We start from the raw sequence: 16,485 nt of genomic DNA on the forward strand, positions 1-16,485 counted from the left end.
AACCCATGTAGGATTAAATGTTGGGTTTTCTAATGGGTAAAAAATACCCCAACAAATAACAACCTTTTAACAAACTTTTACCTGCTTGATAATAAAACTTACACAACCATTCCATTAAAAATGTCCATATTTCATTTTTTTTTATTTGTCTCTTTACAAATGTCCATTTTCAAAATTTATTGATCAATTTCCAAGTTTACCCTTGAACACACATAACTAGAATTAATAAACAATATTGATGGAAACAATTTTCAAAGGCATTATCGTCATTTGGCAAGCAAAAAGAATAATCATTCAATTTACCTTGAACATTGTGTTTTTTAAACCATGACTACTTCTAATGGGACGGATGGAGTAGGATATTACAATAATAATAATAATAATAATAAAAATAATACCATTTAGTCTAGATTACATGTATGTTAAACATAGTTGCATAGTTGCATGTCTACACTTGTTGAGCTGTTACACTAAATGGTAACTTGTGGCTTCCGTCCAAAAGAGATATGAATAGCTGCCGAGGCATTTGCTAAACGAATTGGCTTGTTCGTTTGCCCTATGAGCAAGGTTGTTGTGATCATGACAGCCAAATGCCAGTAATAGCAGTCAAACAACGTCAAGGGGAGGGTAGACCAAGATATAGCGTTGACATGTAGTGAAATAATTAGTTGAATTTGATTAACTTAAAGAAAATCGGCTGTAGTACTTGAGATCATATTATTTCATGAAAAACGCTTGTGGCTGGGTCGCGGTGTTAACATTAAATCGCCAACCGTCAGAACTACAGATGATAAAATAGAGAAGGAAATTTACTCCGCAATGGAAATTTTAACTGCAACTATAAGATTTTGAGTTTTTCTTAATTCTTTGTTGCTAATAAGTTTATTTCCTAAGCAAACAAATTAGTAATAATATTATATATACTAGACGATAAATGTCCTCATAGATGTACTTAAGCGATGAGATGACGTCGCTATAGGGTGAGTTAAAAAGAGATTTTTTTGGCAGCATGTGTAGGAACAACATGTCGTCACCATAGAGGGAGCAAGAGAGGGAAAATACATCTCATCAAGTGAAACCTGTATAGCCTCGGTCACTTCCTGATTTCCGACAGGCGCTTATATAATAAATACGTGCTCCTGGGTGATTCAACTTTATTTCATAGTGACTCACCTTAATAATGGTTGAGTATTTCTTTGAAGTTTTGACCGATTCACTGCTATTTCTTAGATACAAAAAAACATCATAACTAGATGTATATATAAATGAAAAACAGAATAAGTCGCAAGTGTGCAACAACATTTTCATATATTTATATATAGAAAACAACTGATCATCACAAACGCGTAAATTGTATTGAATAAAAATTATATATAACTTAATGTAACACGGGACCACCATCCTACAAATTAATGGACATTTAATTCCTACATCATATAACATGGAATTTGATTTTCAGCTCTCAAAACTGAATCAAAATGTTTTTATCATCAATGGCTTACTGATACGTAATACGTTAATAATGGAAGATAAAAGACTCACCAAGACCGAATTGTCGCTTACCCTCCTTGTGCTTCATGTATCAATAGCTTGTTCCCATGCCCGAGACACTGTATCCACAAACCAAACCGTTAGATACAACGAAACCATTGTTTCGTCACAAGAAACTTTCGAACTTGGTTTCTTTAGCCCGGGTAACTCCACGAATCATTACGTCGGAATTTGGTACAAACAAATATCCAAACGAACAGTTGTATGGGTAGCCAACCGGAACACACCACTCAAAGATACCTCGGGCGAGCTAACTCTCACTCTTGAGGGGTTTTTAATTCTCCGCGACACCACCACTGACACCATCATATGGTCGTCAACGAACTCATCAGCAACGTCAGTGAGGAATCCAATTGGTCAGCTTCTAGATACAGGCAACTTTATAATTCAAGAGGAAGGTGAGGGCATCAATCAAGAAGATCCCATATGGCAAAGTTTCGACTTTATGACCGACACTTTACTTCCCGGAATGAAGCATGGCTGGAATTTGGTTACTGGATTTGAAAGACAGTATACCTCATGGAAATCTGTAGATGATCCTTCTGTAGGGGATTTTTCTGTAAGGGTTGATACAGGAGGTTACCCTGAGGTGCTCCTAAGGGATGGGCTGGAGATACAATTTCGCTCAGGTCCATGGAACGGACTCAGGTTTAGCGGAGATCCTAATTTGAAACCCAACCCGATTTACAACTTCACATTTGTTCTTAATCAGAGAGAAATTTACTACCAGTATAATCTTATAAACACTTCAGTTTTGACGAGGGTGGTGTTAGTACCAAGTGGTCATATACAGCGCTTGTTATGGATTGATAGAATACAAGATTGGAGCCTCTATTTGGACCCGGAATCAGATCACTGTGATCAATACGCAGTATGCGGGCCATATGCAAGCTGCAACATTTACAACTCCCCAGTTTGTACATGTTTGAAGGGGTTTGAACCAGTATCTCGTGATGAGTGGAGGGTTGCAGATACCACACGTGGGTGTCGACGTACTGTTCCTTTGGATTGTGGACCTGATGAAGGTTTCAACAAATATTCGAATTTGAAGTTACCAGAAACTCAGAGGTCATGGTATAACCAGACGATGACTCTTGTCGAATGTGAGAAGACGTGTAAAAGAAATTGTACGTGTACGGCTTACACATATTTGAATATCTCAGGGACTGAGAGTGGTTGCCTGCTATGGTTTGGTAACCTAACTGATATCAAAATGTTTGCCGACAATGGGGACGCTCTTTATATACGGATGCCACTTTCTGAGCTAGGTAAACCATAACAATAGTTCTATATTCTTTACTATTCTTCATAATATATATAACTAAATATTAAATGAACATTATGGTTTGGCACAGACTCTATAGAAAACAGCAGAAGCTCTGATGCAGGGATAATAGTACGAATTATTGTCCCCATAGCGTTTGTGGTTTTCGTCATACTAGTTTCAATATGCTTATTTTATCATTTTAGCAGGAAGAAACAACAGCAACAAGGTATGCCGTTTGAATACCAAGTATTGCTCTACCTATGTTTTTTTAATGTTAGAACAATTTAAGCACTAAAAAAGTAATGCTTGAAAGTTGAAAGTCACCAAAATCATTTTAATGACGTTCTCCACCTCACAGGGACACCAGGAAACGATTTTGGAAGTGATCCTGAAAATAGAAGTGGTAATGAAGATCTAGATCTACCAGTATTTAGTTTGTCTGCGTTACTTAAAGCTACAAACAACTTTTCAATGAACAACAAACTTGGAGAGGGGGGTTTTGGACCCGTTTACAAGGTATTTTATGATTCCATGACATGAATATAAGGTTTCGTGTTCATATACTTTTTAGGTTTTTTTAGAAGTGCAATGGGCCAGCAGTGTACAATTGCACAAATAACTTTGAGACTAAAATATAACGATGAGACTTAAAGAAATTCAATTGGATAACTGAAATAGATAACAAAAGAACGAATATTGTGGGTCCCAAACTAAACCAGATCTATCACTAATATGGATCCAGTGGCGAAGCTTGGATGAAACCGCACCCCGTGGAGGGGGGGGGTTAAAATTTTGTAACAAAAATATGTAAAACTACATTACATATAAAAATATTTGTATGAATGCACGTTAATTTAAACTGCTGAACAATACAGTGGACGCTAGCCCATAACTAATCTTCGCCCCTGCCTAGATCCATAGTGTAGAAAATGAGATAATGGTGAACAATGAAATAATAGGTTGGGATGATGGAGAGAACCAAATAACAATGTTTGGTTGGAAGTAATGAAATGAAGAGGTAATGGAATGATAGAAGGAATTGAATGAACAAGGGAATGAAATTGATCATTACCATTCTTTTGTCTTGTTTGGTTAACCTATGGTAATGAAATGAATAATTAATTTATGTTGTTTGGTATCCAAATAAAATTGTAGGAATGAGATAGAAATAATAAAAATATTCATATCCCAAAATATATTTTTTTTTACAACAAAAAAAAAAAAAAAAAAAAAAAAAAACTGAAATGGCGACGGTGTGGCAACTCCAGCGACGAAAATGGTGGTGGTGGCGGTCAGGCGAGGTGGTTGTGGTGGTGAGTGTGGCGATGGTAGCATTGGTAGTGATGGCGATAGTAGGGTGGCAGCGACGATGGTGGTGGTCACGCATCAATAGTGGTGGTGGCAGTGGTAGAGCTGGTGGTAAGGTGGTGGCGGAGATGGTGGCGAAAGTGGTGGTGGTGGAGGTGGTGGCGACGGTGGCGGAGGTGGTGGCGGAGATGGTACTGGTGGTGGTTGTTGTTAGGTGGTGGTGGTGTTGAGAAAGTAAGGTGAGTGAGGAATGGAATGAAAAAAAAAAGAAGGGGGTGGGAATGAATGGTTTTGATGGAATGAGATTCCATGTGTAATGGGTGATTCCATTCCATTGAGCAACCAAACATCATTTTTTTCATTCCCATGTAATGAATCATTTCATATCCCCTGTCATTCCGGCATAACAAACAATACCTTAGTGTGTTGATATTGATATTCCAATTGAGAATCCACAACGAAAACCCTAATTCCCAGAGTATATATACAAAGTATATATACTTATATGTCCAAAGTACAAGCCCATATGATTTATGAAAACCCACCCGAAACCCAAAATAAAGTTAAATAAAGATAACAAAAACTTACTGACCTGATGGTATTTGGTACGATAGTCTTATAGTTTTGGCCTTACAAATAAATCGTTGGATTTTGTACTCTGGTTCGTGTTATGAATAGATCGATTCGGTTATTCGGGGCATATAAGAATATTCTTTGCATAATTAAGATAGGGACCTTCACAACATTTTCAATTAGTGGCTAAGAATTGTCGGTAATAACTATTGATAGTCGATGGCTATACCAGTGGAAAACACTTTTATCATTATAATTCATGTGTGGTAACTTGGTTAGCATTGACAGTAGAGTCACTATTTATGCGCAATTTCAATTGAAGCATAGTTACTACAGAAAATCAAACAACACTTAGGATTGACATTGCTTGCCACTTGCTACTAATTACCATTTGCCACTGACGACTATTCCCATCGATGGACCAAATTGCGAATTGGTTTTCCACTAAGAGATCATCCCTTTAAACCCTAAGAGGGGTGTTGCCCTAGAAACCCCACCAAGGCCCTTGGCGCACAACAAAAATACATAGCAATTCATAATTAAAAATGTATGAAATACTCTATTTCTGATGCAGCTTACAATGAGAATCCGAAGGCTAAACACGTTGATTATTGGAATACCCGTGAAAATCCTTCCCAAACCCCCAAATTCAACCCAAAAGTCAAGAACTTGAAAAGTCAAAAGTTTTTTTATTAATTCTGATCAATGATCAGTCACATTACATTCATAACATATTAATAGAGAAGCCAAAATAGGTTTGGGCCGAAATAAACAACTAAAGGCCCAGCAATCCAAAACAAAACACAAAACGTAGACGAAAAACATAAAAGTGGCCCAAAAGTGTATCTAGAGACCTTATTTTGGAAAAATAAACGGGATAACCCGCCTATGGCGGTTACCACAACGTGGCCCACGTTCCAACGGTCGTTTTGACCGGTAGAACGCCAGAAACGGAGGCCCGTAGCCCAAGTTAAGCCCATTTTCGTGAAGTCCCTTTTGAAGCACGATCTTGGGCCTCCATAAACATAATGGCCCGATCTTCTATACTTGGGCCCACATCATCCCCTGGATAGAAAAAATTCGACCTCGAATCAATAGCACCCTCATCATCAGAAGTGTCCCCATAATAAGGTAGTAAATGTTTCACATTAAACACATCAGAACAACGAATGTGACTCGGCAGCTTTAGACGATAAGCATTTGAGTTTATCCTCTCCATAATTTCCACGGGTCCAATCTTCTTAGCTGATAACTTGTTGTATTCCCCAACAGAAAAACGATCTTTTGTCAAATGATGCGGGAACGGAAGCATTCAAATGGCTCATGACACTTTCGTTAATCAAAGACCGATAATTTGAACCATATGTTCCAAGAACAAAGTTCTCTTCAATTAAAATTCAACCAAAAACTAATGAAACTAAAGACCTAACAACTTTATTTATAATTAAAAATAAACGTTTGGGCCGGCCGACTTAATGGACCGGATGCTCCTGCATCAATCTCCATCCTAATATATTACACTTTCCAATAGTATCCCGCCCACATGCCGCATGGATTTTGCCCAGGCTTTGTCAGTGGGCTCCGTAAAGTGGTGGATGCCCTGGGTCTATTGAGGCTTGGGTTAAACTTTTGTTGTTGCCTCGCTGCACGTTACGTGTTGTCAAACCGGCTACTAGGCAGGAACGAAGGTCCAGTAACAGGAAATTGCTTCAATGTAACTCCATTATGCGGGCATTGGCTGTTTGGAAAGATGAGGCAGGTTTAGAAGAGTCGGTGCTACCCCTCCTTGAGCTTCCTGTGATATGGGATGACCAACTTAAAGAAGAAGGAGGGGGCAATATCAAGCAGTGCCTCCGGAAGGTAGCGGATGGCCATTACACAGCGGTGATCAAAGTCTTGTCTTTATTCGGGGTCACGCCTTCTTGGGGACACATTGAGAGCATTGATACATAAATATCATGTGGTGGACCCAGACTATGCCCTCCGCCGTGCCATCGGAACCAGCCTTGCAAGTAGACGATGATTGTGTGCTGAAAATGTATTAAATCATTCCTGAAAGGTATATCTTGTGGGAGGGATGGTATGCGGGCCCAACATATTCTAGACGCTTTCTGTGGCCAGGGGTCTCCAACAGTCTCCGGACGCTTTTTGGCTCCCTAGCTCCCGAGGCGGTTCGCTTTTTGGAGCGGGTGCAGAAGGTGGTCCACAGTGACTCGCAGAGCCCGAGGAACCAAGGATTGATATTTAGTAGAATAGGCTTTACGATTCAAAATGGGATAGCGGCGCCTCTTGTTGCACGCTTACCCATTATCCAGATGTAGCTCGGTTTGTGTTTATACGTCAAAGTTAAATATCAAGGTCTCACTAAGGACTGAACCCTCATTGTTCATAGTGAATACATGAATATAGTATAAACTTATGTCCAACATATTCATATAAAAGCCGAGACCTATCATCGATGATACAAAGTTTATCCAAGAATTATGGTTTCTGATTTGCACCCGTTCGAGAGGGAAATTTTTTTGCAGAAAATGACCACCTACAAAGGGCACTAGGAACGGAGTAACGTGGACATAACCAACGAATGGAATGGCCTCATGATTTGGATCATGTGGAAAAGGATCATAGGCTTTTTTACCAACTGTTATACCCAAATTCCTTAATGTAAACCCATAATTTCGTCTGTCAAGATTTTTCCCTATTTTCATCAATCCTTAATGCCATGCCCCCTCGGCGGGATCCGAGTGTAGCGCCCCTGGCAGGGTCCAAGGGACGGTAGCCCCTGGCTTGGGTCGAGCTATATTATATGTCAACTTAAGGAGCGTATTTTGACTTTGAAAATAAAAATATGATAACTGAAAGCAGTTATCATGAATTCTAACTCTAATAGCCAACGTTTGATCACACGATGTTTTCTCTCTGGTTAAAAAAACCCTCTGAATATTCTTGCACTCGACCTGATTTTTAGATGTCAAAACATTTAGGAAACAACAAATAATTTTGAACTGAAAATGTTCACGACTCTCAAATTTTCCAAAGATATACGATTTGAAGATATTCCCAACATGATGGAGAGGCTAGACAGGCAAAGATGGATATGTAGAGGAGAGAAATTAAATTAGGGTTTGCTGATGAAAAATTTTTACAAATAAATGAGATATTGTAACCCATTTAAGGGTTATCCGGCTTTGGGGAAACCAATGTTGACACTGCAATAATATATATAACAAAACCGCAAAATTGTTATTCATGAGTATAAACAATCAAACCATTGCAAGTAAATATTGCAAACAAATAATAATGAGTCAGCTAAACCGTTGCCATGAAAAACGAGCATTGGTTACCATGATAGAACAATTGAGTTGTCGGTGAAACCATTGTCATGCGATCGGACGCCAGCCACTACGGCATAATTTTATTATAATGATGGACCTCTCTTAATGCAATAAAATAAGCAAATTGCAAGTAGTCATTCAATTGACACACAACACAAATATTAATAATTTGCATTTGAGAATATAATAAAATGTGTAATTTGATAGTTGTTACGCATAAATCCCCAAAAATTTTGAAAACAAGTAAAACAGGGGAGTGATTACTCAACTTAACGGTTAAACAAAAGATCAATGTGATGATGCAAGAATGCTAAACCCTTCAGGATTTACCGTCAAGGATTCCTAGTTATATATATAATATAAATTAATTATAAATGATATAACATATATAATGAATTAGGGTTTGGAAGATTTGAGATATGTTTGTGATTAAAATGTTATTGATTAAACGAGTAATTTCTAACGTTATTATTATTGTAAAATCATTATCATTTAATCATAAGAAGCATTACTTTTATAAAATCACCTTTAAACTCAATGCAATAAACATATAATCGAATTTATAAATAATTAGTTTAAATAAATAAATATGAGATATAATTATGATAATACGAATATAAATAAATAATTTTAATGATAATAATGCTTAACTAAGTAGATATAATTTGGAAAGTATTACATAAATATAATATAAGGAAATAAATATTTAACTAATTATAATATATGTGATAATATTCTTTAAATGAATATATTGCAAATAAACAAATTATCATTTAAACTAAATAGTAATATGTAATAAGTTATAATATAAATAAATAGTTTATTTTAAATCTTTTAACGAAAATTAGCGATGAAAATATATTTAACCATTTGAATACGTTTATCATACTTTTGTTTAAAAATAATACACACACACACACACACACACACACACATATATATATGGTGAGGTTAGAATAAGAAGTGAGTTATTTGTAAGAAGTGTGGGAAGTAATATCGGGAGTTGGATTTGATCATCTGATGGTGGATATTGTTAGTGTGTTTTTTGTTCGGTGTGTTTTATTTTGTTAGTTTCGGTGTGTTTTATTTTTTTAAGGGTAAAAACCACTTCTTACACTTTTAGGATAGTTTACTTCTTATTTTAACCTTACTTCTTATATATATATATATATATATATATATATATATATATATATATATATATATAGAGAGAGAGAGAGAGAGAGAGAGAGCAAGGTTAAAATAAGAAGTAAAACTATCCTAAGAAGTGTAAGAAGTGGTTTTTACCCTTAAAAAAATAAAACACACCGAACTAATAAAAAAAACACACCGAACAAAAAACACACTAACAATATCCACCGTCAGATGATCAAATCCAACGCCCGATATTAATTCTCACACTTCTTACAAATAACTCACTTCTTATTCTAACCTCACCATATATATATATATATATATATATATATATATGTATGTATGTATGTATGTATAATATACATATATACTAAAGAAAAGAAGTTTTTAAAAACTTTCAACGACAAAGATCATTAATAATGTGTCAGATTTTAATAAAATAATGTTTTTAAATATTTTATATCAATTATTATGATTTATAAACCATTTAAACAATTAAAAATTAAATTAACAAAAAGAAACGGGTTGGCTGACCCGCGCCTCGGCGGGCATAATGATCTTGAACACATACACACCAGCCAGTTAACACATGAAATCACTAATTTAAATACACAACCCAGTTCATCCCTAATAACCTATAAACCCTAACATTTATAATCGAGAAATCTATTAATGTTTGTTTGATTAAACTTAGGGTTATTGAAATTGGATTAAAGACGACCTTGTTACATATATCAATTACCTGGAACAACGATGAATTAAAGGTTAAACCGATTGAAATAGGGCAGGAAAAAACGAATTAGTATCTATCATTGCAGGCTTCGATAATGTAATTAACCTTATGACTTATGTTTGCGAGGTCACGGGGAAGATGCAGACTAGTTAAGTTAGATTATTATCAATTCTATATGGTATAAAACCCATTTGATAAAGTCGTTTTGTATATAAATGTTAACCCGTATCTCTTTTATCTTAATCCTAAATTAATCTTCGGTGTAAGTTCGTAATAGGCCTATAAATGACCTAAAAAGATCAATTCCAATAATACAATGAGGATTAAGGTACAAGGTATTAAACAGGTTAGGGTTTGGGATCCAAATACGGGTTAAAGGTTTGGGTAAACAAATACTAATAGGATATTTTATAAATTTTACATATTGATCCTTGTGCTTTAAGTGTGGAGACAAATTGAACTAATATCATGTTTAGGGTGGATCTTGGCATACATCTCAAAACTATATATGATAATTAATTAAATATAATAAACAATAATAATAAAATAGTAATCACTAGATAAAAGCGATGTTTTTTTGATTAAAATTATCCGAAAACGAAAGCGGGTCGGGTATTGGTATTTTAATATATTATATGAAAACCCTAGTTGTTACAGTATCCCATACTTTTGGAAATTTTGTCTCGAAATTAGAGAATAATAAAACAAATTTAGTTTTTGAGAAAGTAAAAACTGTAGATAAAATTTAGAATATATCATAATGTGGAACTTCGAGTAGTCGGTGCAACGCTACAAATGACAATCCGATAAGGGCACTAATATATAGGATGTACCAGCAGCGTATCCACCATGTCCTTATCATCTTAACATTCGTATTGGTTACTCCAAAACTTATGACACGCGATTGTACTCGCTATGATTTCCACGCGAGAACTTTGATAATTATGTTCCGGACCATAATTAATTTATCGTCTAATGGTCCACATAACTCGTCCCATCGTGTGGGTTACAAAATATTTGAAAGCCATAACATTGTGAGAAGAGTTTTAATACTTTTGATTGTATACTAGAAGATCATAGTTGTATAAAATATTGCTAAACATGAATTGAACCCTTGAGTTGTTTTTAATAAAATATTAATGTTTCTAAAACATCTTTCGTTATAAGGATATAAATCTTGGAAGTTGAAAAAGAAAGGATTCCTTGATATTGGGATGGATTGGGGTGAACAAGATTAAAAGAATAAGTAAGATATCTAAAATAGTTGTCTTTGAAAAGGTAAGATTAATTTTACAAATCCCGTACTCAAACCAAATCCATGAAACTTTTATAAGTAATTTGAAACCTGTCTCATACCCTAATGTGATGTACTACACGTTCCAAATGTTTTGAGTTTTCCTATCAGGTTCGGGTTACATTGTCATCCCTAGTCATCATGAGCTTGATGTAGGAGACATTTTTTCCCTCATAATCAATGGGTGATGTGGCAAAGGTTGTAAAGCCATCATAACAAGAGTTTAATAAGGTGATGTCTGAAGACATCCTAACTGATTATCCCCTTGGAGGAACATCTAACTCCGACTCAACTTGATCCCGTGTGCTAATGTTCATAATCATAACCATTATTGCATCAACTCTTAAGGAATGGAAACGATGAAGGAGAAGGTAAATGAGCTACTGAAGAATGGGCGCATCCAAAAACACTTCAGTTTTTATGTTGTTCCTGCTCTCTTCCTAAACCCTCGCGTTAATGATATACTAGATAACTTAATGGTTGCCAAACTGCTCGTCATGTCTCGAGCTAATTCACCTATTGGCATCTCCATGTATAGAGAATTTTAGTTTTTGTAGATTTTATTAAAATAGAAATACTTTGATGGTACTTATTAAATAAATAAATATTCAAGTCGATCTGCAATGGACTACCTAAACCAGAAATAAACCAAAGATCATCCTTAAATAGAGAACCATCAGAATGTTTCACTTAGCAGACAAAGTGTCGAAATCTATAAAGTTTAATATTGGAAAACCCTCAACAGTCAACAGACTACTTCATAAAAGGTAACTTAGTTGGTACTTAAAACCCAAATGTTGTTCACACTTGATTACCAGTAAGGCATAGTTACCAATAATCATGAAATACCACTCTATGAGGCCCCCACGAGGGGTATACCCATTAGAACTCACCTACCCCGAACCCACCAAGGATGTTCTGCCCCTTGAAACCTGAGTTTGTTGGTGCATAAAAATATAGTTGTCACGAGCTTGTTACCCACAAATGCTTACACATATTAATCTATGTTCTTGTTTCCCTTTAGTCTTGTGTAAATACCAAATAATCAAAATGGCTTGAGAACATGAACATCACCAACATTTCGATTAGAAGTTCTAGCAGTATGCTCACACATTCGTTTCGTTGAGTTTTTTTTTTTTTTTTTTGTTTCAACATCTTAATCATTTCCTTGAGAATGTCTCAAAAAATTAATCACATAATTAGTAGAGCCATGTAAATAACATATGCTCCCTAACCGTGTTCTTATTTTATTGGGATTTTCTAACATGTGTCCTAAGGGCACATGTAAGAAACATTAATTATAGGAATATTCTTGTTAAAACTATAATTTTATATACATTCATCTCCAATTTAACTACTATATTATGTAATTTATGTTCAACTTGTACCATTATTACCCAACTTAAATAATTATATATGGTGGAGTGAAATACAGCAGAAAAATTGTAGTTTTTAAATATTGGTAGAAGGCTATATTTATTGTCATACTCACCTTATAAAAATATGTTTCAGGGTGTACTTGAAGACGGACAGGAAATAGCAGTGAAACGGCTTGCAAAAACATCTACTCAAGGACTTCATGAGTTCAAGAATGAAGTCATATCAATATCTAGACTACAACATCGGAATCTCGTCAAAATCTTGGGTTGTTGCATGGAGGGTGCCGAAAAGATGTTGATTTATGAATACATGCCAAATAAAGGCCTCGATTCCTTTATATTCGGTAAATGCAAAAGACATGAAAACATTAAGAAATGTATCAAATCAATATAAAACGTATTCTGATACTCAAACTATTCACAGATAAAACATATAGTGACGTCCTTGATTGGCCAACACGTTACCACATTATCAATGGAATTGCTCGTGGACTTCTTTATCTACACCAGGATTCTCGTCTTAGAATCATACATAGAGATCTAAAAGTCAGCAATGTTTTGCTTGACATGGACATGGAGCCGAAAATATCAGATTTTGGCATGGCTAGAGCTTTTGGAGGAAATGAGATAGAGGCAAATACAAACAGAGTGGTTGGAACATAGTGAGATTCATTTACCTCAACTTCAGTTCAATGTGTTTAGTGAATTACTAACATTTAATTTATTACTCAAAGTGGCTATATGGCGCCCGAGTATGCAGGAGATGGTATATTTTCAATAAAGTCAGACGTGTATAGCTTTGGCGTAGTAGTGCTGGAAATTGTATGTGGGGAGAAAAACAGAGGGTTCACCCACAAAGAACATTGCCACAACCTTATTGGACATGTAAGTTTTTGCTTTTTAATTTTAAATTGGTTCACTGTTTATTTGGGTAAAAATTATTTTATACCTATTTTAGTTTTCTAAAAACAAAGTAAACTAGAGAACAAATTGTTATAAGCCCTATAACATTACTCAAAATGAAATATCATATAGACAATCTGTCCATTTTAAGCAAGGAAAGGTATGACTAGAGTTCGCTGTTCTTAACAGGCATGGGGACTCCATCATGAAGGTAGATCATTGGAGTTAGTTACAAAGTGCGTAGGTGAATCAATCAATGTGAGTCAAGTTTTGCGTTCGATCCATGTTGGTTTGCTGTGTGTTCAACGTCACCCAGAAGACAGACCAACTATGACTTCTGTGATTTTAATGTTCGGGAGTGAGATTCCATTGCCTTCACCTAAAGAACCAGGATTTTATATTGGAAGATCTAAACAAGATTCCCAATCTTCATGTTCGTTTGGAGCATGTTCATATGGAACAAGTTCTAATAACGAACTAAGCATTACAATGTTGAATGGTAGGTAAAATGAAAGTTGCATGTATCAAAGCAAACAAATTCTAGCTATAAGTCTATTAACCATTTCAGATTCATCAAACAAACTTATAGTACTATGTAAAAAATATGAACTTATGTTTATGTTGCTACTTTCTTGGAAATGTATGTAAAAAGTCATCTCGGCATCTCCTCGAGGTTTTAAACAAGGTTATCGTGATTATGCGCCCACTTAATTGTATGTGTGCAAAAAGTAATAATAAAGTAATTTTGTGCAAAAAGTTGTTTACATGTTCAATCTATAAACCTGTTTAAAACCTAGAGGAGAAATGTTATTTAAGCTTTTAAGCTTACGATTACTGTGCACACCCTTAATACTGATAATAAAGTAACTTTGTGCAAAAAAGTTGTTCTCTTGTCCCCCCCCCCCCCCTAAACCTATTTAAAACCTTGAGGATAAATTTTATTTAAACTTTTAAGTTTACCATGATTGTGCATACCGTGAATTTGTTTAAAACCGTGTGCAAAGAGGCTTGCACTGTCGGTGCCATGTCAAGGTTAGGGATCTTCAAAGCTTTTTTGTTGAATATACTCACATAATCAATGAAAGATTGATCATAACTTTTAGTTACCAAGTAAAAGTCACTTGCTAATCTTTCAAAGCTTTTGTTTTTAAGAAAACTGGTTATTAAACATGTTAACTAAATGAGAGAATTATTGAATAGAAAATGGAGGAACCCTTAGGAGCTATTTTAGCGTCTCAGGTTAAGGTTGAACCAAGTCCATTACACAAACAAGCATCCTTGAGATCTTGAGGGTTGGAATTGATTTCCATCCTTTCATGATACTAAGCAACATGCTCTTCAGGTTTCGCAGTTCTATCATATAGTTTCATGTTAAGCACTTATGGCTCTTGGAGTTACAGATGGTAGATTGGAAATCTTTAGATCTTATGACTTCTGGGAGCTGCCTCACATATCGTTTGAACTATCCTAGGAACGCTAGAGATCAAGTCACTCACTTTTGCAATTCATTCCGCATCATTGGACTGATTATGGTATGTTGCAAATTTCTCCGTTAGTCACAAGTATATTATTATTATTATTATTACTATAATAATAATAATAATAATAATAATAATAATAATATTATTATTATTATTATTATTATTATTTATGTTACTAGTGTTGAGATTCCTGGCTAAGGATCCCGGAACAACACCAAAATCCCAAGTGGTACGTAGTAGTTTTTGTAGCCTGACTTGGCTCGCTCGATCTTGTTATAGATTATATGAGAAAGAAATCATCTTAGCGGTTCCCAGTATCCAGAGGATTTGAGGTTCAAAGTTGTGGGATGTAGCGGGGCAACCGTTTCTTCCACTGGTCTGTTTCCTTGTGACCTCATATCTCGAAGCTCCGTTATGAAGGAATTGTTAGTCTCCATTTGTTGTTCCGTGTGATTCTTCATCTGTGACAAAATAACAATTATTTTGGTGTTAGACATAAAGATTTGTCTTACAGTGGAGGATCCTGATCAATGAGTAGGCACTCTAAGAGAGATTATTGTTGCTTGAGCTGGTATACTGGAGAAGTTTCAAGGAGTATGATGCTTGTTCATGTAGAAGTCGTCTTCCTGGTTGCATTGTCATTGTTCCTTGGCATAGCAGGCGAAATGAGGAAGGCGTTGTGACATTCCAGAGGTGGAAGACGACTTTAAGAAGAAGTGAATGTTGATTGAGATGCCATATTTGAACAGAACTTGGAAAGAGAGAGATTTGATTTAGAATGAGTTTTAAAATTAATTTAAGGATTGAAAACCCCACTTGCCCCATGGTGTGCGCCATACTCTGTTGGTCAAAAATTACAAAAGCAATCTTGTGATCAAACTTGTAAGTGAGGTCGTATGTTTTAAAGGATATTGCAAGAAGTGTTTGAGATAAAGCAGTAAACGACTTAGGATATATGAGAAAAAACCCTTGATTCCGGGGGTATATCTGGCACAAAACCTAGGGAGGAAACTAAACGTCGGTCTGCCTTAGAAATTTTGTTTAATAGAAGAAAAGTGAAGTACAACTCTAGAACAATGTTGATCGTAGCTAATGTTTACAGCAAATATGTGAGAGTGTTGGGCTATACTTAAATGGTTTATACTTAATCGTTATAGGCTTGGTTTGGGTTATTATGTAAACCAAAGATTTCGGTGGGCTTTTGAGAGCAACTTTTTACGAGTAGCCTTTTAAGAGCAGCTTTTTGCGAGCAACCTTTGAGTGCAGCCTTTTGCGATCAGGCTTCTGAGAGCAGCCTTTTGCAATCAGGCTTTTGAGAGCAACTTTTTGCAAGCGGCATTTTGAGAGCAACTTTCTGAGAGCCAAAATTAAAAACTACTCAAAACTCAGAAATGCCATCAGGTCCGGAATGTACACATTTTCTAGGTTCCAAGTCACTAACCTTTTCTTTCAAACACCCACAAGAATTCTCACTTTGTCTCTTTTTAAAATCCGGTTGCAAACCGAAACTGCCAAGAACACCAAATT

General features: G+C 35.6%; 1 protein-coding gene across 2 annotated transcripts; it reads left to right on the top strand.

Moving 5' to 3' along the window:
* Positions 1-1,467: 1,467 nt before the first annotated feature.
* On the top strand, positions 1,468-14,097 carry LOC143529451 (G-type lectin S-receptor-like serine/threonine-protein kinase At4g27290). 2 transcript variants are annotated; one of them, XM_077025238.1, is made up of 7 exons: positions 1,468-2,819; positions 2,907-3,044; positions 3,177-3,334; positions 12,708-12,918; positions 12,999-13,236; positions 13,309-13,459; positions 13,667-14,097. In XM_077025238.1, exons 1-7 carry the CDS (start codon positions 1,523-1,525, stop codon positions 13,982-13,984), a joined length of 2,511 nt encoding a protein of 836 aa, XP_076881353.1. In that variant the 5' UTR covers positions 1,468-1,522; the 3' UTR covers positions 13,985-14,097. The 2 variants fall into 2 exon arrangements, with proteins under 2 accessions (XP_076881353.1, XP_076881354.1); XM_077025239.1 differs by having other exon boundaries at positions 3,186-3,334.
* The last annotated feature ends 2,388 nt before the right edge of the window (positions 14,098-16,485 follow it).

The sequence above is a fragment of the Bidens hawaiensis genome, unplaced genomic scaffold (assembly GCF_021521415.1).
Source record: "Bidens hawaiensis isolate Kalapana, Puna unplaced genomic scaffold, B.hawaiensis_p1.1 tig00008542_1, whole genome shotgun sequence".
Classification (NCBI taxonomy): Eukaryota; Viridiplantae; Streptophyta; class Magnoliopsida; order Asterales; family Asteraceae; genus Bidens; species Bidens hawaiensis.